Below are 21,551 nucleotides of genomic sequence, written 5' to 3'. Positions count from 1 at the left end.
AGCTCATTAAGGAATAGCTGGAGATGCACCAGACAGTAGCTTTACAACCCAGAGGGCTCTGGTGAGAGAGACTCAGGAAGCAGTGGGCAGACTGCAGCAGAGAGAGGAGAGCTGTATCCAGCTTGCAAGAAAAACCCCTGCTGGTCCTCAGCACCAGTGTGAGGCCCTGACCTCTTCAGGGTTACAAAGTTCATAAAAAGTTAACAGCCTAGCAGAAACAGCCCAGGCTCTGTCTGATTCCTGACCCCTGAGTTTTCAGGAGGAGAGTTCATCTCAAGATTCTCATGAGTAGGCTTCGGACAGACACCCCTCTCTCTCACCATATGCCTTCCTCCCTCCCCCAGCCTGCAGTTCCAATCAGCGACTTAAAGCAGAGGTGGGGCTTTTTTTTTTTCCATGTCATAAATGGTTGAAAGAAGACAATTTCATAGGGTGAAAATAACACATTCGAAATGTGAGTATCAGGAGGAGCCCTTCCCCCACCTTGAGGTGGGAGGGACGGGGACCTCTTAGGAGAGGGTTCTGCCACTGAGCTAGCTCAGCCCCTGCTAGTAGAGCAACACACACTCATGGCTGCCTGTGGCCTCTAGCTTTGCCTTGGCACTCAGATAGCACAGGGAGTGAGTTGCATCAGAAACAAGATGTCCCTAAACCAAAAAATATTTACTCTCTTGTCCTTTACGAAGAAGTGTGCAGAAGCCTGGACTCACTTAAATCTGTTTTGAAAGTAGAAGGCTGACGGGACGTGGAGGCACGTGCCTGGAGTGCAAACACTCAAGGTTATCTTCAGCTACGCAGTGAGTGTGGGGTCATCCTGGGCTACGTGAGACCCTACTTCAACAAACACCCAACAAAACAAACAAAAATCAGAAAGAAAGTAGATGTGTCCTTGGGTACACTCTGTTGGCTGTATGGGTACCTTCTAATCTAGGGTTGGAGAGTCGGCTCCTGGTTAAGAGCACTGGCGACTTTCAGAGGACCTGGGTTCCATTCCCAGCATTCACACAGCGGGTGCTTCACAACGACCTGTAACTCCACTTCTAGCCTAGATATCTAGGAGCGCTGGGGCACATCTGTAGGTCCACTCGGGAGACCAAGGGAGAATTGTGATGAGTTCAAGTCCAGCCTGGGCTACGGAACAAGGCCCTGTCTCACTGCTTTCTCTGAGACCTAGATGGGAGAAAAGGACCTATTTTGGGATAGGTCGTGGTCGAGGTTAGCCGGGGTGGCAGAGAGAAATGAATTATCCCCCAAATCTTCTCCACAAGAGACAGCCTTTCCATAGCTATGTCTGGGGGCACCTGGCAAAAAGGGTACTGAGGCAGGGGCTTGCCTACCTAGAGAGAAAGGCAAGGCAGCAGGAAAGCAGTGCCTGGGCCAGCACCCAGGGCACCCAGTCCCTCCAGCACCCAGGGCGCCCAGTCCCTCCATCCAGCACCCAGGGCACCCAGTCCCTCCAGCATCCAGGGCGCCCAGTCCCTCCAGCACCCAGGGCGCCCAGTCCCTCCAGCACCCAGGGCGCCCAGTCCCTCCATCCAGCACCCAGGGCGCCCAGTCCCTCCAGCACCCAGGGCGCCCAGTCCCTCCATCCAGCACCCAGGGCGCCCAGTCCCTCCAGCACCCAGGGCGCCCAGTCCCTCCATCCAGCACCCAGGGCGCCCAGTCCCTCCATCCAGCACCCAGGGCGCCCAGTCCCTCCAGCACCCAGGGCGCCCAGTCCCTCCAGCACCCAGGGTGCCCAGTCCCCCCAGCACACAAAGCCACATCCCCGACCCATCCCAGAGACCCCACAGGAACTTCCCGAGGCTCCCCTCACTTTTCCTGAGCAATCCCCTCCTCTACTGCTAGACTCTTTCCCTTTCAGGACCTCGACCCCCTGCCGTTCCCACAGCTCGATCCCTCCCTCCCTCCCCCATCCCTTTATCAGGTATCTGCTCAAAGGTCACCTGTCCAGTGAGGTCTACTTCCACCAGCCTGTTAAGAACTGCCTCAGAGGCGTTGGAGTTGCAGCTTAGCTCCATTCGATATGGAGGCTGACTGGGTTTATATATAATGATCTCTCTCTCTCTCTCTCTCTCTCTCTCTCTCTCTCTCTCTCTCGGGAGGGGGTAAGAGCATCTGGAATCTACTCAGTCCCAATCCTGTTAGATACTGCCCCAGCTCTCTGGCATTTATATCTCATATCTAACCATATCTCTATTTCTTTTACCTTACGCTGCCCCATTTCCTGCCCCTCTTCCACTCCCATGCATCTGCCTTGCATACATATGTGCATGTTTGTATGTGTGCAAACATGGGTATTCCCTGGGGACACTGTCCACTTTTTAAATATTATTATTGCTATTATTATTATTATTATTATTATTTGGGAGGGGTGTTTGGGTGTCATGGCGCCTCTGCACAGTTCAGAGGACATCTCTTGGGGTGGGTTCTCTCCTCCTACCCTGGGATCTAGAGACCAAACTCAGGCTATGGATGGCAAGCACTTTTCTAATCTTTGAAACAGAGCCTCTCCCAGCCATGGGAGCACTCACTTGACTGGCAAGGATCGACCTGCCTCTGTCTCCTCAGTGCTGGTGTTACAAGCTGGGGCCCCCATGCCAGTACAGGGGTTGCAGGGATCAAGCTTGCATTCGCTAGGCAAGCACATTTCCCAATGATGTCAAGTCCTCAGCTGGTCCCTGTAACATCCCACAGACATAAAATCACCTAGTCCTTTTGCAATGAACATTTCTAAGTTTTCTTTTTTTTTAAAATTTTATTTATTTATTTATTTATTTTACATTTTTTTAAAGTTTTCATTTTTTAAGTAAGCTAATTCATTCACCCACTGGCCAAAGATAAAGGGAGCCCTCTTTAGGCGCCAGCCAGAAGAAACTGTAAAACCAACCTGGGGCTCAAGGCCTCATGTTCTAGTGGCAAGATTCACCAATAACCAAGAAATAGAGTCACTGGTGTGCCTGCCACTTAGACAAGGGCCAAGGGAGAAACAGAAGGGCAGCAGGCACTAGGAAGCAGGGTTCTTGTGCTATCGTTTTGAGGCAGGGCCTCTTGTAGTCCTGGCTAATCTGGAGCTGGCTATCAGCCACGATGACCTTAAACTCTGGACTCTGCTGCCTCTACTTCTCTAGTACTGAGATTAAGGGTGTGTGCCACCATCCCTGGCAATTTTAAATTGTTCTTGAGAATTAATATACAGTGGTTTTGGTACCACCCGTCGGTGTCTATGAAGAACATTTAGTTCTCAGTAATTCTCCCGCATCACTACGGGGACGAAAGACGATTCTGCCTTACTGCTCTGTTTTACACCAAACATCCTAGCCAGGGACAGAGCCTTATGATTCCTAAGGATGTAGGTCTGCTGACCCAGCAGCTCAGATCATAGCAGCACTGGTCCCTCCCAGGCTCCTCCCAGGCCCCTCCTCAGTAAGATAAAATAACTCAGCAAAGACATCAAGTCAGTAAAAAAAAATTTTTTTTATACTATACACATTCCATGTGGTCAGGACAGTGCCAGTCGCTTCCACCCCTACTGGGTCTGTCCTGGACCACTGAGATCTTGCCCAGCTCCCCGCTGAGATCTGAGGAAAGACGGGACTCAGGCCTGACCCATTGGCTTTGCCATCAAAGGGGCAGCGGTCTCTGCCCTGGGGTCAAGGCTCTGCGCACAGCAGTGTTTACCAAAGATCTCACTGACGCACGGGGGCGGGAGAAGAGGATGTTCTCTGTCACTGTAGGTGTCATGGGCAAGGGCCACTCTGTTCCTCTCTGCGAGGTCAGGGTGGATCTGCAGCTCTGGCCTCAGTACGGGTAAGGCGACACTGCGATTAGCAGGATGTAGACGCTCTGGTGGCGGGGTGCCGCTGCGCGCACAGTCAAGCGGTAGAGCCCGGCGCGGGTGAGCGCTCTGCGGGTGTAGACCGCGCCTTGTCCAGCGCGTAGCTGGCGGAGAGCGAAGGGGCTGCGTGGGTCGGGCTCCAGCACGGTGAGCTCCGTGCGGTTGGCAGGGATGCCAGCCTCGGAGAAGGCGGCCAGGCGGGCCACGTCGTGGTGGGCGCGCACGCCGAGGGGCAGCGGCAGCAGGCGGTACTGCAGTGTAGACGGGCCGCTGGCGCTGCAGTCCTGAGAGCAGCGGCGGAAGCAGGTCCTGAGGGTGACACAGACAAGCTCGTTGGGCCGCCATCCGGTGCACCCCCAGCTCATCCCCAAGCTCCCCAAATACCTTGCCTGCATATGCCCCTGTTAGTTCATTTCAGAGATCCACAAACTGAGGCCCAGAGAAGCCAAACAGAGGTTTTCCTCCCCTTTAGCATGTCTTCCCCCCGCCCCCCACCTCTTTTCCTTTCCTTGCCCAAAGCCCAGGGTAGCTCAGCAAACACACAACACGATAAAACTCAGACGCTTAGGTTCACTGAGAGGGGCCTAGAAGTGAGGAGCCTAGGGACTGAGTCATATGTCTGCACTCCCAGGGGCAGGAGAGGTTCAAAGACTCTTGTTCAGCCTTGTCAGAGTCTCCCCCACCGCCTGCTTCACTCCCCTTTGTAAGGTCTGGTCCAGAAGCCTTCCCTAGGTCCTGAGGTCCTGGTGCCTCTTAATGAACATAGTGTGCTGAGTCCTGGAGTTTGTGAGAGTTCCCCAATTCCTATGTTTGGAGGTGCTTTCTGTCTGAGGTTATGTTTGTACAGGGGAGGGGTGTCCCAGAGAGCACACACCATGTAGTGGCATGGAGCCAAGTTTGTCCCTGCTTGGGTACAGGTGTCCCAGGTGTCCCAGCACGTAGCTCTGGCCCAGGATGTCTGGCAGGGCAACTTCCCCTTGCCTTGAGGTGCCTTCCTGAATGTGTGTGTGTGTGTGTGTGTGTGTGTGTGTGTGTGTGTGTGTGGGTGTGTGTGTGTGTGTGTGTGGGTGTCCAGGCATGGGCAAGCTGGAGAAAAAGCCCTGTACTCATGTGCCCGCCCCTGTACCTCCGACAGCTTGGCCCCTCCTTACCCGGGGCTGGAGCCCTGCCGGTAGGTGGTAGGACAGGGCGTGTCTACACACTGGAAGCTGCCTCGGGTGTTGAAGCACATCTGGCCAGGCCCACACTCGATGCCATCTTCCTCACACTCGTTGATGTCTGGGCGGTAGGGTGCGGTAGGAGATGGGAAGATAGAACAGGGGAGAGGGAGACCAGAGGAGGCCGTGTGAAAGAGACCAGCTTTCTGAGGCAGAGCCCCAAGGAGAGACCCTCCCCAACACCTCTCCATCTCCCAGGGGCATGTCTTGGAGGGGATGGCTTGGAGGGACTTCCTCCTATCATGGGTAAGGTTCAGATGGAATAGCCCAGGGACACACAGCAGAACTTGTGTGTCCCTAATCCTGGGAGAGGTGTGGATTGGCTCTGGCTGGCTCACCCTGGCAGTTCTTCCCGCTGGGAAGGAGGCGGTAGCCAGAGGGGCACAGGCAATAGTAGCTACCCTCTGTGTTTTGGCAGGCATGCTGACACAGGCTCCTAACACGGCACTCATCAAGGTCTGGTCCAGGTGGGGACAGAGGGCAGAGAGATGCTGAGTCAGATTGCCGGATGGCCATGTGCTCTGAGACCGGTCAGGGAAGCTCTCTGCTCCAGGCAACCCCTCCCCTGCCTGCTTCACCCAGGCCTGCTGCAGGAGGAGTCTCTGGCTGGTGAAGAGTGGGAGCCATCACCAAGGCAAGAACAGGGGCCACTCTACTGACAGAGTCCATCCCCTCTGCAGCCAGCCCAGCTTCCACAGGGTCCACAGGTTACAGACCTGTACCCTCTGCTCCTACAGTCCCTCTTTATAGCTTTGTGCCTAACTGGAATATTCTTTCACAGCCCCGCAAACTTCCCTCCCTCAAGAGCAGTGTTTCTTAATGGAGTGGGGGGCAGGAGGTTCCTCAGGCATCATTTTAGGAGGGCCTCCTAAAAACATCCCAAAGACAAACGGTTTGAATATCACCCCAGTCTCTCTCTTGGGATCCCCTTTGTCCATCCGCACAGCCACAGTGCTGCCCCTCACTTGCAGAATTTCCCCTGCCTCCACCCCACTTTGCCCGTGAGTGCTGGGTTTCTGAGTTTGCCCAGATCCACGCCCAGCCTAAGAGCCCAGGACCACAGTGTGTGTGCCTAAGGCCTGCCTTACCTGCACACACGCCATCCTGCCTTATGAAGCCAGGTGGGCACCAGGCCCGGCCCACACTATTCAGGGCCCCAGAACCAGGCCGGAGGGAGACCCAGGTGTGGTAGGAACTACTGGGCCTGGGTACCCGAGACCGCAGCCAGGGCCCAAATGGGCTCCGGTGGCTGACAATGGTAATGTTTTGACGGTTCCGTTCCAGGGGGATACAGGTCCTGCCATCCCGTAGGAGAGTCTGGCCTGGTGGGCACAGGCATCGGTAGCTGCCCTGGAGGTTCTGACACTGGTAGACACAGGGTGTGGGCAGCTGTAGGCACTCGTTGATGTCTATAGAGGGAGAGCGGCAGGGTGTGAGGAGGGTAGGTGCTCTGTGGCCTGCAGGTGCTCCAGCTGCCCTTTGGCTTCTTTTTCTTTTTACTTTGAGGCAGTCTTGCTTGGAATGTGCCTCTGTCTCCTGAATACTGAAATGAGAGCTGTGTCCCTCTATGCCTGGCTCAGCTGCCTCTCCCTGTCATCCTCCCAGAATTCAATGCCTTATACACTATACACAGGGTTTCCCTTCAAGCTGGCCTCATGAGGATTCTGGTACCTGCATAGTCTCTGACCCTAGGTCTGCAGTTAGGGCCTAACTCCCAGGCGGTGGAGTCCCAATCCTTAGTGACAGTCATTCATTCTACCCCATACCTCTCCTGCCTTGGTTGTCACCTCCTCCCCTTCTGACATCCACAGAAGTGCCCTGTGCAGGATCTAGTGAGAGGTCTTGGCTACTGCTTTAGTCATTTTCAGAATCTCCAGACCATAAACACTCCTTGTCCTGAGCCAGAGCTGAGTGAGACCCAGGGCCCAGAGGGGGTTCTGCTGTCCCCTTTACCTAGGCAAGGCAGGCTGTGACCCTGTTGGCGGTACCCTCTGGGACAACCACAGTGGTGGCCACCTGGAGTGTTCTCACAGAGTTGATTGTAGTGACACTCATCCAGCTGTTCTAGACATTCATCCACATCTGGGGAGGCAGCGGTGTGGTCACAGGCATGGTCATGGAAGAGGTTCAGCCCAGAGGCCTCCTCTGAGGACAGCCCCTCCCCCTCCACAGTAAGGCTATGTCTGTTTCCTTTTCTTTCCTTTTCTTTCCTTTTCTTTTCTTTTCTTTTCTTTTCTTTTCTTTCTTTCTTTCTTTCTTTTTTTAGTTTTTCGAGACAGGGTTTCTCTGGGTAGCCTTTGCAATCCTGGAACTCACTTTGTAGACCAGGCTGGCCTCAAACTCAGAAATCTGCCTGCCTCTGCCTCCAGAGTGCTGGGATTAAAGGTGTGTGCCACCACGCCTGTCTCCTGACTCCTTTTCTAACCACGGCTGTACAAGGCTGCACACTGCTACTTTACAACCTCAATTTTTGAGAACCATGCAAGGTTAGAAGGCAACAGGGTCCAGACTCCAAAGAAAAGAAGGGACTTAGAATGTGGGTTCCAGCGGGTAGGCAACACTCCTTTTACACAAGTTCCTCGTGTGTAAGAAAAGGCCTATTGGTGAGGGGTCAGATGTGTGCAGGGTTTAAGGACCTGGGATATAGGAAGAGATGAAGGTAGGAATGTAGGAAGGAAGAAGGGGAGGGAGGAAGGGAGGAAAGGAAGAAGGAAGGAGGAAGGAGGAAAGAGGAAAGAGGAGGGAGGAGGGAAGAGGGAGGAGGGAAGAGGGAGGAGGGAAGAGGGAGGAGGTAAAGGTAAAAAGGAGGGAGGCAGGGAAGGGAAAAGAATCTCTTAAGATCCAGAAAGCTCCAGAAACTCATAGACTCACAAATCTTTCCCTTGGGGCTATATAAACAGTAACGTTTGCCAAGGAAGAGGAGGCCCTTCAAGCTGCTGTCCAGGCTGGGGTGGGGCTCCTCCAGGATGCAACTGTCTTCGAGTCACTATGTCCTTGCAAGCAGCCCCTCACCTTGACTCCGTAAGCAGTCCATAAACTCACTGGCTCGCTATGCTAGACTCTATGGAGTTGTTTCTTTAGTCAGTTGCTGGTGTCTGATGTGGGATGAATAGATGTTCAAGTCTGCCCAGGGAAACACCACATGACATGGATAGACCCAGTGCCTAAAACCATACAATGTGTAAAGGTCTCCTATCAAGGGACAGCACTTGGATGTTAATACAAAGGCCACTTGCCACTGATGCCCAGTGACTGCCCAGAAGCTGTGTTGAGAAGGACCCAGAGGCTGGCTCTAGTCTGGACCATGATGTGGGGGCAGCCATGGAAGGAAGTGGCATTCCTGCTGTCTCTGACTTCTATCCCTAACGCCATCAAACACAAGTGGGCAGAGGTTGAAAGGGAAAGATAGGACCCAGCTCTGGGCTTCTGCCAAGAAAGTTCTAGATGCCCTGAATCCCAGTGACACTCTCTGGTCTCTTGGGAGTTTGACTGGCCCCGCCTGGTGCCCTAGTCACCTTCACAGTTGCTTCCGTCAGCAGTTACCCGGAAGCCAGGTCTACAGGAAGCGAGGCAGTTATAGGATCCAAGCAGGTTCACACAGCGCTGTTCCTCCTGGCAGAGGTGGGTGTTGCCCGCACACTCATCCACATCTGGGGGCAGAGCACAAGGGGTGTGTGTGTGTGTGTGTGTGTGTGTGTGTGTGTGTGTGTGTGTGTGTAGGGGATGGGAGGGGGTGGACAGTGTGAATATTTGCCTTCCTGCTGCCATCCTTAAGCCCTGGCCTGGCCCCACTCATAGCCTAGAAGGCCTGACATGAAGGTCTCCCAGCCCATAGTTCTTATGTAAGGTTTAGACCATGTCCCCTTGGATTCTAGCTAGAAAGCCAAGAGAGACTTGGGAGGGCCAGGCCCCACTGCTGGCAGTGACAGGCAAAGACACAGGTTACAATCAGGGTGAGACCTGTCATTCAGCCATGGATCAGAAAATCAGAACAGGGCTACTGAGCCTTGAAGCTGCTGTGGGGAGATCTTACAAGCTTGAGGAACACGCAGGGACCACATGTTTGTCTCTGGGGGTCCACACCACCCCAACACCTCCTATCTTCCAAAAAATGACCCCTCCGTAGGCATGTGCTTCCCTTTGGAATCTGGGCCCTGAGGAACCCACTACAGGCTTGGGCCGGGCTGGAGCCACACTTCCCCGGGGCTGCTCACCTCTACAATTCCTGTGGTCCCAAGCCAGGGAGAAGCCAGTGGGGCAGGAGCAGGAGAAATGACCAGGAGCATTGCGGCAGGTATGAGAGCAGGGGCTGGGACCTCCTGAGCATTCGTCCTTGTCTGGGTGGGAGACATGAGACTCTGTTCACAGGCTCTCCTGCCAGCTGGCTGGGGTGGGTTGTACATCCCAGAAGGAGAGGTCACCTTTGTTCCTACTGGCTGGGAATAACTCACCCACACAAAATGCTCCCTGCACATCCGGCTCAAAGCCCTCGGGACAGCCAACTTCATTTTCCTCTGTAATGGAAGCATGAAGACCCTGAGGGAGCCAATTCCCCAGGGCATCCCGGGCTTGTTCTTTGGGCTGGGCCAGGCAGTAGGCCCTGGCTGGGAGCTCAGCCTCAGCTTTGAACCAGACATGTGACAGCGAGACAACCAGCTGGCTCCGGGCCCAGGCTTGTGGGAGGTGGTAGTTGTGGGGACATGCCTGGTCTTGTAGCTGTGCCCGGGGGGTGGGGTGGGGGTGGGGGGTGGGGGTGGGGAGGCTCTTAAGGCCAGGAGAACTCAAGAGAGACCACTAGAGAGAAGTAGACTGTTTGAGATCACGAGCGCAAAACTGTGCTCAGCAGAGCCCAACAGTCATGTACAGGGGGTTGTGATTGCTGGTCAACGGCCAGCAAGAAAGGGAGATGGGACTGCCTCAGCAATTGCAGGGACAGTCACCCTTAGCAAGGTGGACTCTGGGGGCCAGTTAGGGTTGTAGAGGCAGAGTCTTTACTGCTGGCCTGGAGCCTCGGGGAAGCTAGGAGTTCATGACCACTGTGCAGCTAGGAACCATGGGATTCCCACCAGGTCCGTAGCCGGAAAGCAGCACAGATAGGCTCTGAATTAGGGTGTGCCTTGCCTTTAGAGCCTTGCTCCTTCCAGCATTCCTCTCTGGATCTTAAGCAATGAAAAGATACTTTTAAAGCATTCCTCAGCTGTGACTCTATGATGTGTTCAGGTGGGTCACCAGAGCTTGCACCCACGGGGCCTTTGGTGCAGGCACCTTGGGAGAAGGGAGTGGGTGTGGTTTAGACTTGGAGTGTGGAGTATTTCTCCTGCCTAGGAAAAGGCTTCAGAGGTCTGGGCAGGAGTGGCCCGAGGAGCTGAACTGGCCCTGCTAGAGTGGGCGGAGCCAGGCTGGAATGGGCGGGGCCAGAGGAGATAGACTGCTCCCTAGCCTGTGCTCGGTGTGAATGGCCAGAATTTGGGACTCTGGCCGTCTTCGCTGGTAGGGTGGAAGTGGGACAGTGGGGCCTCACCTGTTTGCAGGGCTGTGGTAAGCTGGAAGTTCAGGGCCTCTGCCTCAGGGTCAAAGGCCGAGCTGATAGAAGAGGCCCGAAGATGCTGCACCAGCTGGGGCTGGAGGCCCCGGGTCTCATCATACTGGATGCTGTGATTGCAGCGCAGGGAGGCTGGGAGGCTGTCGTGGAGGAAACGCTGTGTGGAGCCCGCAAATAGCTGGCCAGGCCCTGTCTGCACGTAGTGCTCCTGGAAGTCCTGGGGGAAAGGGAGGGTCCCACTTTAGAGAAGCCAGGAGGGTGCTGGGGTGCTGCGTGAAGACTGGGCAAGTCTCTTCTGATCAAGAACTGGCAGTCGGGGGTGGCACCATGACTGTGATGTTCTCGAGACCCATGGCAACTGCCTCCTCGGGTATGAGGACGGAAGGAGGGCCTGTTTGCTTAGGGTGGGTTGGCGGAGCAGCCCAGAGCTAGTACCTGTACTCGCAGATCTCCGTCAGCCAGGCTCTCTGGGATCATGCCATTGATTTTCATGTCCACGAGCAGGAGTCCATCAGGATCCAGGCCCCGAGCCACCTGGGTCATTGTGAGTAGCTCCCCTGCAAGCCGTCCCCACCCATTCCGGAGTCAGCGCAGGGGCAGCCTGGGCTCGTCAGGCCCTGCCCCCAGCCGTCTGCAAGAAGACCATGCTCACCTGTAGAAAATTCCATCTGTGACTCCTGCTGGAAGCTGCCACCCGTCAGAGAGTAGCCATTTAAGGCCTCTCCGCTCTCTCTAGCCAGGGCCCAGTAGATGGGGGCAATCGTGACCACCAGCACCCGCATTAGAGGCCCTGGATGTAGCAGAACACAGAGGCCATGTTAGGACTGGAGTCTCGGGGCAGCGATGCTGCTCACGATCCCTCTGTGGCTCCCCCTTCTCTCAGCCTTTCCCTCCCTGGCCGTGCTTGGCCTGGCGACTACACATGCCAGTTGTTTAGCAGACCCCAGGAGATAGCAAAATATACTTTATGGAGCAGCTAGAAAAGCAAATATTATAAAGAAATGCATGGGATGTGATATTTAGCCAGGTTCAACAGAACCAGATAGATGGTCCCCATGGCTCTGGGGGGTGGGGGGCACAGTCTGTCACTATGTGCTGGCTGGGTTGATGATCAACTAACTTGTGGACAACTTCTGCAAGCACCTGGGAGAGGAAAGAGTGTTCTGAGCCTTTGACTGCCCTAGGTAACATCTGGACCTCTTAGGACTAGGAGAGGTCACAGACCGGGTCAGGGGGGCACCGCCCACTCACAGCTTCCTCAGGGTCAGAGACAGTGGTGGCACCTAATGGGGTGACAGGAGGGAGCTAGAGCCCTTGTGGGCAACAGAACCTGTCCAGCTCCTCAGAGCCTCTGTCCCATTACAGTCAAGCTCACTGGGCCTGGGTCTAGACGTTTCCCCATGGCTCCCACAGCTGGAAGCAGCGGCCACAACTAGGCGGCATTTTGTTTAAATTAGTCTCTGTCGACAGACAGCGGCTTCAAGTCTGGCAGGTAAAGCCCCTGACCTGGGGCTGGAGAGATGTCTCCATTAAGGGCATTTGTTTTTCTTACAGAGAATCTGGGCTCAACTTCCAGCACCCACATAGTGGCTCACAACCATCTGTAACTCAAGTTGTAGAGGACCTGACAGTCTTTTCTGGCCTCTGCAGGCACCAGGCATGCACATGGTTGTACATACATGTATGCAGACAAAACACTTGTACATGTAAAATAAAAGCAAATGATTCTAAAACAAAGCAAACCCCTCCCCCCAACCAAACCAAACCAAAACCAAAACAAAACAAGTTAACAACTGAGGCCATGTGTGGCTCTGAAGAACTGCTCCTAGTGAGAACTTATCTCTGCCTTTCCTTGCACTGGGTCCTTGGAAGGGGAGGGGCCTTGGGTCCTTTACGCAGGCTTGCCAAGACAGGGCCTGTGAGCCACCTGCATATTCTCTGCTCAAGACATCCTGTTTCTTAAATCTGTGATTCAAAGCAGATGCATGCCTCTTCCTCCTCCTCCTCTTCTACCTCCTCCTCTTCCTCTCTCTGTTCCTCCTCTTCCTCCTCCTCATCTTCCCTTTCTTCCCCCTCCTTTTTCTCCTGCTCTTCCTCCTCTTCCTCCTCCTTCTCCTTTCTTTTTGATTTTTTTTTTTTTTGAGACAGGGTTTCTCTGCATAGCCCTGAGTACCCTGGAATTCACTCTGTAGATCTGGCTGGCCTCAAACTCTGAGATCCACCTGCCTCTGCCCAGCGTCCCAAGTGCTAGGATTAAAGAAAGCCGTGTGCCACTACGCCAGGCTGCCTCCTGCTTATTAGATGACGGAATTCTGAATCTTTCCTGCTGTCTGTCCCCTCCAGCTCGTGTCTGTTAATCAATTCTTCACTTTTCTATCGGCTTCCATCGGTGAGGGGCTCCCCGAGTGTAAGTGTCATCCCCATCGTCCTCTGAGCTCCTGATGCAGTACCCTGCTCATACCCACCCTCTCCCTGTCTAATTTTAAATGCAGTGACTTTGTTTGGTGATAGTGGGGGTGGGAGCCTGTGAGCTGGAGAGGGCTTTGGCTCTTCAAGGTAGTCCTATCTCCAGGTACTAGGCCTTGAACAAGCCTTTTCTAGGTCCAGCAGGTGTCCCAGCGCCCCTCCCCCTCCCCACATACCCACACTTGCTGGGACTTGACTGATGCTGCTCCAGATGGTTGGAGCCTCAGAGCTGCCCTGCTGTAGCACACTGATGTTGAGAGTAGCCATTCCAAATTCCTGACCATTGATGACTCCAGTCATGCTGCCCCGGCTGCCCCGGGGCTCCCCTGTGGAGCAGAAGACAAACAATAGTGACACATGCTAACTACCCACTCTGAGGCCCCATTCAAAGGTGTCAACACTGCTACTCTTTCATCAAATTGGAGATTGAGGCTCAGAAAGGCACAGTGTCCAAAGACACACAGCTAATAGGTAACAGACTCAAAAGCACAGAAGATCTTGGCTCAAAAATAAAGGAGACTCTGTCTGGGGAGAGGGCTCAGCCAGTGAGGTGCTTGTCGTGCAAGCACGAGTGCCTGAGCTTGGTCCCCAGAGCCCACATAGAAATGCCGGCCATAGTGGTATATGCTTGGGGTCCTGGTGCTGGCGAGGCAGAGACAGCAGAGGGAGAGGTGGAACCCTGGGGCTCATCAGCTAACCTGCTTAACCTGGGCTCAGTGAAAGATCCTCTCTCAAAAACAAGATGGACAGCTCCTGGGGAGCGACACAAGTTGTCATCTGGCCTCCTTATGCACCTGCACCCACATGCACCTGCACACACATACACCCAGACACACATCATGCACACAGATACAACCATACACACATCATGCACACAGGTGTACTCATATCCACATGCACCTGCACACACATACACATGCACCTACACACAATGCACATGCACACATATACACCTGCATACACATGTATGACATACATGCACCCACACATACATGCACCTACATACATGCACGTGCACACATGCATGCACACACATGTACCTGCACACATGCATGACCTACATGCATCCATCCATGCATGCACCTATATACATGCACACACATGCATCTGCACGCATGCACCTGCCCACATACACCTGCCAACATGCACCTGCCCACATGTATGTACAATGCACCTACCCACACACGCACCTGCACATACACGTGCACACATACACATAGAGCCAGGCAAGTCATGTCCCTAGATCACATCAAGTTGGCTTGTTTATAAAATGAGGAGGTGGGTCTACAGACACACAGAAGACCTGTTGGTCTAAAACTTGCCAAGAGCTATGATGGCAGAGGTTGCATGCTATAGGGACAGGGCGCCATGCCAAGAACTGAGTATTATCACCAGAGCATCCTCATTCCATCAGTGGCCCTGGCTCCAGCTGGTCTGCAGCTGCTCTGGCTGGAGTGGGCTGGCTGCCCAGAGGCTGCCAGGCACTCCAAGCAGCCGTTCTTTTGCACAAACTCAATGGATGACATCGGCCCACAGGGCCCCTGCTTCCTCTGCCTAATGAACCAGCTGACTCTTTTGGGCAGATGGCCTTCCAGGGGGCACAATACAGAGGGAGTCTGGCTCTCTGCTCACTAGCCCTCCAGGGAAATTAACAGCAAACTGCAGATGAACTATCAAAAAACAACCCGGAAAAACAAAAAAACAAAACACAGAACATTCCATGGCCAGATTCTTAAATGGTCAATCAAGACGGGTTAATGTCAGGTTCTAGGAAGTGCAGCCCTCATCTGGGGTCTGGTGATGCCCATCTGGAATGTTTCTCATCCATATTTGTTTCACAACAGGGCACAGGGAGGGAGCTGGCTCCTGCAGGGAGGGAGACAAGTCTGACCCAGATCCCTGGAGGCCACAGGCGCTCTGAGCCCTTGAATGGCAGGCCACTTTTTAGACATTAGGAGTCTCAGCCTCTTGTTGCCCATCCCTGAAAAAAAACAGCCAGGCCTAGGACACACTCTTACACTGATGAGGCAGAAAGAATAAAACAGCAGGGAGGAGGGACAGGTCTGTAGTCAGGGCAGGAGATTCAGTGCTTACCTAGCTGGTTGTCCTGGTCCCCAGGACTGCCAAGCCAAGGCCAACCAAACAAATGAAAAACAACATGAAACAGGGGCTGGAGAGATGGCAGTAAAGTACGTGATGTGCAAGCAGGAAGACCTCTTCTAGGGTGAGCTCACATAAAAGCTGTGTGCCTGTGACTCTAATGCTGGGGAGAAAGGGCTGCAAGAGAGGCAGACCCTGGGGCCAGCTGGCCAGACAGCCTAAGAGACTGGTGAGTGCTGGGTTAGTGAGAGATTCTGGCTCAAACAGAAAGTAAGGACGGAGGCTGGAGAGATGGCTAAGTAGTTAGGAGAATGCACGTACTGCTCTTGCAGAGGACCCAGGTTCAGTGTCCAGCATCTGTACCAGGTAGTTCACAATCATCTGTAACTCAAGTTTCAAGGAAACCAACACCCTTTTCTGGCTTCTGTGGGCACTTGCATGCACACAGTGCACATAAATTCACACAGGCACACATACATACACATACATAAAAAAAAAATAAATCTCCTTATAAGGTTGGGGAGCAATAGAGTAAGACACTCAGTGTCAACTCTGTTTCTTCACCTGCGCACACACACACCACACACACATGCACACACACTCACACACACACACACACCATACACACACACTCACACACAAAATCACATACATATTCACATACATACTCTCTCTCACACACACATACACTCACACACTCTCACATAGTCAAACACATACACAGTCACCCCCTCATTCACACACAACACATTCACACACACACACACACACACTCACACACACGCACACACTCACACTCACACACTCACACACAAAATCACATACACATTCACATACATACTCTCTCTCACACACACATACACTCACACACTCTCACATAGTCAAACACATACACAGTCACCCCCTCATTCACACACAACACATTCACACACACACACACACACACACTCACACACACGCACACACTCACACTCACACACTCACACACAAAATCACATACACATTCACATACATACTCTCTCTCACACACACATACACTCACACACTCTCACATAGTCAAACACATACACAGTCACCCCCTCATTCACACACAACACATTCACATACACACACACACACACACACACACACATGCACAAAACCAAGAGAGAGGGAGAGAGAGAGAGAGAGAGAGAGAGAGAGGGCTTCAAAATCCCTTTACACAACAAAACCATTGAAGGAACTTAAATCCTGAGGCCCACCACATGGAGAAGGTGGCCGTTGTGGGTGTGGAGACTGAAACAGGAAGCTACTATTTGTCTCTCACAGACAAGAGATGGAAATGACACATGTAATGAAATGAAACTGAAAAAGATATGTCTCCAGGCAGATTATCATGGGATGTCACCCAAGTCAGGCAGAAAAGGGGTAGGTTTTAAAGCTAGCCTAACCTTGTGTAGGAAGCAGAGAGATTTACAGTTGGAGAGAAAACAAACAAACAAAAAGCCGGAGTCAGGCATGGTGGGCTGTGCCTGAAATGCCAGCACCGGAGGAGACTGAGGCAGGAGGATGGCTGTGAGTTCTAGGGCCAGCCTGGGCTACAGAGTTAGAATGTTACAAAATGGAGCTAAACCATTACTGAGAATTACCTAAGCATGGGAAGAGATAGGCAGCGCCACAAAGTTGTCCTCTGACACCACCCATGGCTGTCACATGCATACCACCCCCAGTGCACGTAAATAAAAATATAAAAAGAATCACCTAAGCACGTTCTGATCAATGAATTATGGGTAATAACTAGTTTTCTGATTTCAGACTTCTGTTTTCTCTGCCCTTTCCGTAATTAGCATATATGAAAGAAAATTGTCATTTCCATTATTAAATAAGGAGCGGTGTTGGGGTAAATTCTTCCCCACGCCACCTCCTCTTTCACATCTTGATGCGCTAACCCCAGGACCTCGGGATGGGACCTCATTTAGAAACGGGATCTTCACAGAGAACAGCACATCAAAATGAGGTCATCAGGACGAGCCCTTGTCCAGGATGCCTACCCGGTGACAGTATCAAAACGTGGAATTAGAGGCTGTCTTTAGTTACTGTTCTTTTTGTTACTGTGAAGAGACACCATGACCAAGGCAATCCTAACAAAAGAAAGCATTTAATTGGGGGTCTTGCTTACAGTTTTAGAGGCTTAATCCATGATTATCATGGCAGGAAGCAGATAGAAAGGCATGGAGCAGTAGCTGAGGGCTTTATATCCTGATTTACAGGCAGCAGGCTGAGAGACAGGCGCTGGGCCTGGTGCTGGCTTTTGAAACCTCAAAGCCTCCAGGGACACACCTCCTCCAACAAGGCCACACCTTCTAATCCTCTGAGCAGTTCATCAACCGGGATGCAGCATTCAAAGGAATGAGCGTATGGGCCCCACCTCATTCAATCTTTCACATAGATGGGAGCTCACAGGGAGACTGCCGCACAACAATACAGCAAAGATGGGCAACTCTTCCAGAAGCCAAGGAATGCTAGTGATGGCCAGAAGCTATGGGCAGAATCTCCTCCTTAGGCTCAGGAGGGACCAATACTTCCAAGGCTTTGATTTTGGATTAACAACCTCTCAAACTGAAAGATGGTGTCTGTGAATTAAGCCCCAGACTATGGGATTTCATTACGTCCACCTCAGAAACCGACATAGAGACCTACACGGAGCTTTGTGGTTTGAACTGGGAGCTTGTCACCAGGAGAGGGGAAGAGTTAGGACCAAGTTCTGAAACAGAGGAAAGTCCCTCAGGCCTGACGTCACCCTTGAGTTAGCAACTTCCTCTGGGTATCCAAGAACCACTGATGTCTGGGTACATCTGTTAGCAATTTGCCTCTTCTTACAAACAAGGGAACTAGGGATCAGAAAGGTTCCTACAGCTGCTTGACAAATGTCAAATCTCAATTTCTTTAGAGGTACCCATGGCTGGAGAAGAGATCTATGGAGAGAGATTGTGACTCTAGGTGGAAATTGATTGGTGATGTCTGCCATAGGCAGGATTAGAGAAGGGACAGAGATTCTGACACTGTGTGTGGAAATGGATTGGTGATGTCTACCATTGACATGAGATACACACCCATGCCCATGAGGTATTTGGTGCAGAGGCAGACAATACAGAAATGATATTCTGTGACTTTTCTTTATGTTGGCTTGAATTATTTTTACAGTGGTTGCTCAGGACACCACTTTTTGATATTAAGTTTGGCCTGACCCTAAGGAGAAGGGGGCTGATTAAGGAATCTCTAGATAGTGGGGGTCAGTAATGTCAGTAAGCTGTGTTCCTTTTGATGCCCTACCATGGCTGTGTGAGACTTGGGGTGACCACAGATGTTCACAGATGTTCACAGCAAAGTCCTCAAGGGCATCATAGGTAATCTTATTTGATCTTGCCCTTTTCTTGAGGTCATGGGCTGCCCAGATGGAGGGTGTGGGCCAATGTCACATGACCAGAACAGCCTGGTTCTCTGGTTAAGGTATGAGTATGGTAAAGGCTTAGCCCTTCTGAGATTCAGTTTCCTCAGACAGGATGGAACGCATAAGATTTCCTATCTGCCTCAGGCTCCCTTTTAACTGCGTGAAGAACCAGGAAGCCTGCAGGGCAGTGGTCCAGGCTCTGCTAAGCAGGACACATCCACTAGACTCAGTCTGCAGGCCCAGGCAGGGACACTCCTTACCTCTTACGGCCAGCAACGCCTTGGCTGTGACAGAGCCCAGATGATTGTGAGCAACACACTCATACACTCCAGCATCTCCAGCTTCCACATGCTCCAGCCACAGGCTTCCATCTGGCAGGGCCCGGAGCTTCCGGCCAGCCTGTAGCGGCCTGCCTGCCCGTAGCCACTCGATTGTGGGCACAGGCTCTCCAGTGGCCCGGCATCGCAGTTCCACATCCACTCCGGACCTCACTGTCACGTCCTGAGGCTCCACCTGGAACACTGGGGCACCTGAGGGAGGAGTGGGGCAGGTTTTAGGGAGAGTCTTGTCTATTCCACTGATCTGTGCTCATTTAGAAAACACCAGAAGGTGGGAAGGATGTGAGAGCCACACACATTCCTGCCCCACAGCTGGTGGCCTCTTCACTGCCTTACACATGAGGGACATGCTTTTCCCAGGAGACCACCGTTATGTGCCAACACTGCTGCTTTTCCTCCATGATGCTGCCTCACATTTGATGGTGCCCTCCACTCCCACTCCAAGATGATATCACTAAGAACTTGGGATGTGGCTCAGTAAGAGTACTAGCTATGCAAGCATGAGGACCTGAATTCAGATTCTCACCACCTATGTTTAAGATGCCAGGTGTGCACTCCACGGGTACTTATTCTCTACACTTTAATCAGACAAAAGTGAGACATCCATACTGCCCCCACACCCCCACTCCAAGGCTCAGGGACCATCACAGAACACAGGGCAGAAAGTCTGTAAGGGCCAGAAGTCAGGGAGAGCCAGAGTAAACATGTGTTCTGGATTTGACAGGACTGCTGAGGTCATAAGCTTTCACCAGTCCTCGGTTGCTTCTAAGACCCCAATGGGATCAAACCATTCAATATTTGAACACAGACCCAGGGTGAGTTTACAAGCCCCCTCCCCCAGGAGCTGTTGACAGCTGATGGCTTCTAGAGAATAAGTTTTCTTTAAAGATGTGGCCCCAGTAGGACGATCTTGCTCCATCAGGTGGCCCCATACCCCACTCCCAGGACTATAGTATACGTATGGCACAAATTAGACTCTGTGGCGTATAAAAAGCAAAAAGAACACTGGGCAGTGGTGGTGCACGCCTTTAATCCCAGCACTTGGGAGGCAGAGGCAGGAGGATTTCTGAGTTCAAGGTCAGCCTGATCTACAGAGTGAGTTCCAGGACAGCCAGGGCTACACAGAGAAACCCTGTCTTGAAAAACCAAACCAAAACAAACCAAAACAAAAAAACTCCACAAAAACAAAACAAAACAACAACAACAACAAAAACCACAAAACAAAACAAAAAGAACACAAAGTTAGGAGTGGGTGGGAAGGTGATCTCAGAGGAGTTAGCAGGAGGAGCGGGGGAACATGATTAAGACACATTGGATCAAATTCTCAAAGAATTAAAGTGTTATTTTAAAAAGCACCAGTCATGGCAGTGCCTGCCTGTAACTGTAACCCAGCGCTGTGGAGGGCAGAGAAAAGAGGATTGTCGGGGCTTGCTGCCTGCCAGTATAGCTCCAGTTTCAGTAACAGACCCTGTCTGAAGGGGATAAAGAGCTAGACTCCTGAGAACTTCCTGAGGGTCTCAGCTCACTACAGCCAGTTCTACGAAAGCTGTGTGCTGTGTGACCTCACAACTCAGCTGTGGGATTCATCCCAACAGAAATGCAGGTGTGCTCCTCAGCAATATGAATCTCCCTGCCAAGCTGCTCAAAATCCCCCAAACTGGAAAGAATCCACTGGGGAGCACGGAAGCAACATCAGCAATGTGACAGCATGGACGGTGTCACAGTGCTGTGTGAAGGACCGGAGCGGTAACACGGTCCCAGTCATAGCTTCTTTCTGCTTTTAGTGGAGCTGGAGGTAGAACCCTGGGCCACAACATACTCAACTAGAGAAGTGCTCTGCCACCAAGCTTGTCCTAGCACCTGGATTCCATTTAGATGAAGGTCAAGGGCTGGAGAGAGAGTTCTCACACATAAAATAAAACGTTTTACATCTTAAAAAATTAGAATGAAACAAGAGTGTGGAAGCACCCGGCAGCCATGGCTGAGTAAAGCGGTCCTCCACAAGCCCTCCTCCCTCAGAAAGTATGAAACTTCAGCGGAATTGACAAATATTATTTCAGGGCCCAAGAAGATAGCCAAAGATCCGACGACACACAACAGATTTCCAGAACCGTGGCTGACAACAGTGTCAGCCTGCTGGACTGCCCAGGGCTCTGCTTACCCTGCTCCTCACCCCCATCCCACATGGCATCCCCACAGGCCAGCTGCGAAAGCCACTAGCTTTCTATAACCAGGGCCCCCCTGCAAGTCGGTGGCAGAGGAGACAATTCCAGGGGCTGAAGTACACAGGGGAAGAAAACCGGAGGAGTCAAATGGCCACTCCAGAGCCTGGCTGAGGAGTCCAGAGAACCTGGCAGAACTTTAACAACAGCAAGGAGGGTGTGGAGGAGACGTGGGCTGGCCGCTCCCTTCAGCTCTGGTAGAGGGAAAGATGTGGGTAGAGGAAGACCAGAGATGGATGATCAGTGACCCACTCTACAGCCACCTGAGGCTGAAATTCAGCTCCAGGTCTTCTGTCATGCTTACAATGTCTGATGAAGTAGTTTCAGACCTTCTGGCTGCTGAGTCATATGTCTGTGCTCTCTCCTGTGTGGGCTGGCTGTCACTGTGCCTTCAGGCT

The 21,551-nt window shown here is 52.4% G+C and overlaps 1 protein-coding gene across 5 annotated transcripts in view; it reads right to left on the bottom strand.

Annotated features, from left to right (window-relative positions):
* Positions 1-3,458: 3,458 nt before the first annotated feature.
* Positions 3,459-21,551, bottom strand: part of Hmcn2 (hemicentin 2) — a 146,484-nt gene continuing 128,391 nt past the window's right edge. For 3 of the 5 annotated variants that reach the window (XM_006498501.4, NM_001370902.1, XM_006498504.1), the window contains 13 exons: positions 18,854-19,123; positions 13,240-13,389; positions 11,250-11,387; positions 11,033-11,154; positions 10,577-10,814; positions 9,507-9,569; positions 9,270-9,392; positions 8,571-8,705; positions 7,009-7,137; positions 6,144-6,464; positions 5,394-5,513; positions 4,990-5,116; positions 3,459-4,147 (listed from right to left, as the gene is read on the bottom strand). In XM_006498501.4, the coding sequence (XP_006498564.1) occupies positions 3,802-4,147; positions 4,990-5,116; positions 5,394-5,513; positions 6,144-6,464; positions 7,009-7,137; positions 8,571-8,705; positions 9,270-9,392; positions 9,507-9,569; positions 10,577-10,814; positions 11,033-11,154; positions 11,250-11,387; positions 13,240-13,389; positions 18,854-19,123 (2,282 nt within the window). In that variant the 3' untranslated portion in view covers positions 3,459-3,801. Of the gene's footprint in view, positions 4,148-4,989; positions 5,117-5,393; positions 5,662-6,143; positions 6,465-7,008; positions 7,138-8,570; positions 8,706-9,269; positions 9,393-9,506; positions 9,570-10,576; positions 10,815-11,032; positions 11,155-11,249; positions 11,388-13,239; positions 13,390-18,853; positions 19,124-21,551 lie in introns of all 5 variants that reach the window. The other 2 variants (XR_003953689.1, XM_006498503.4) reach the window with 2 other exon arrangements.

The sequence above is a fragment of the Mus musculus genome, chromosome 2 (genome assembly GCF_000001635.26).
Source record: "Mus musculus strain C57BL/6J chromosome 2, GRCm38.p6 C57BL/6J".
NCBI lineage: Eukaryota > Metazoa > Chordata > Mammalia > Rodentia > Muridae > Mus > Mus musculus.
This window is presented reverse-complemented; position numbering and strand designations above follow the sequence as displayed.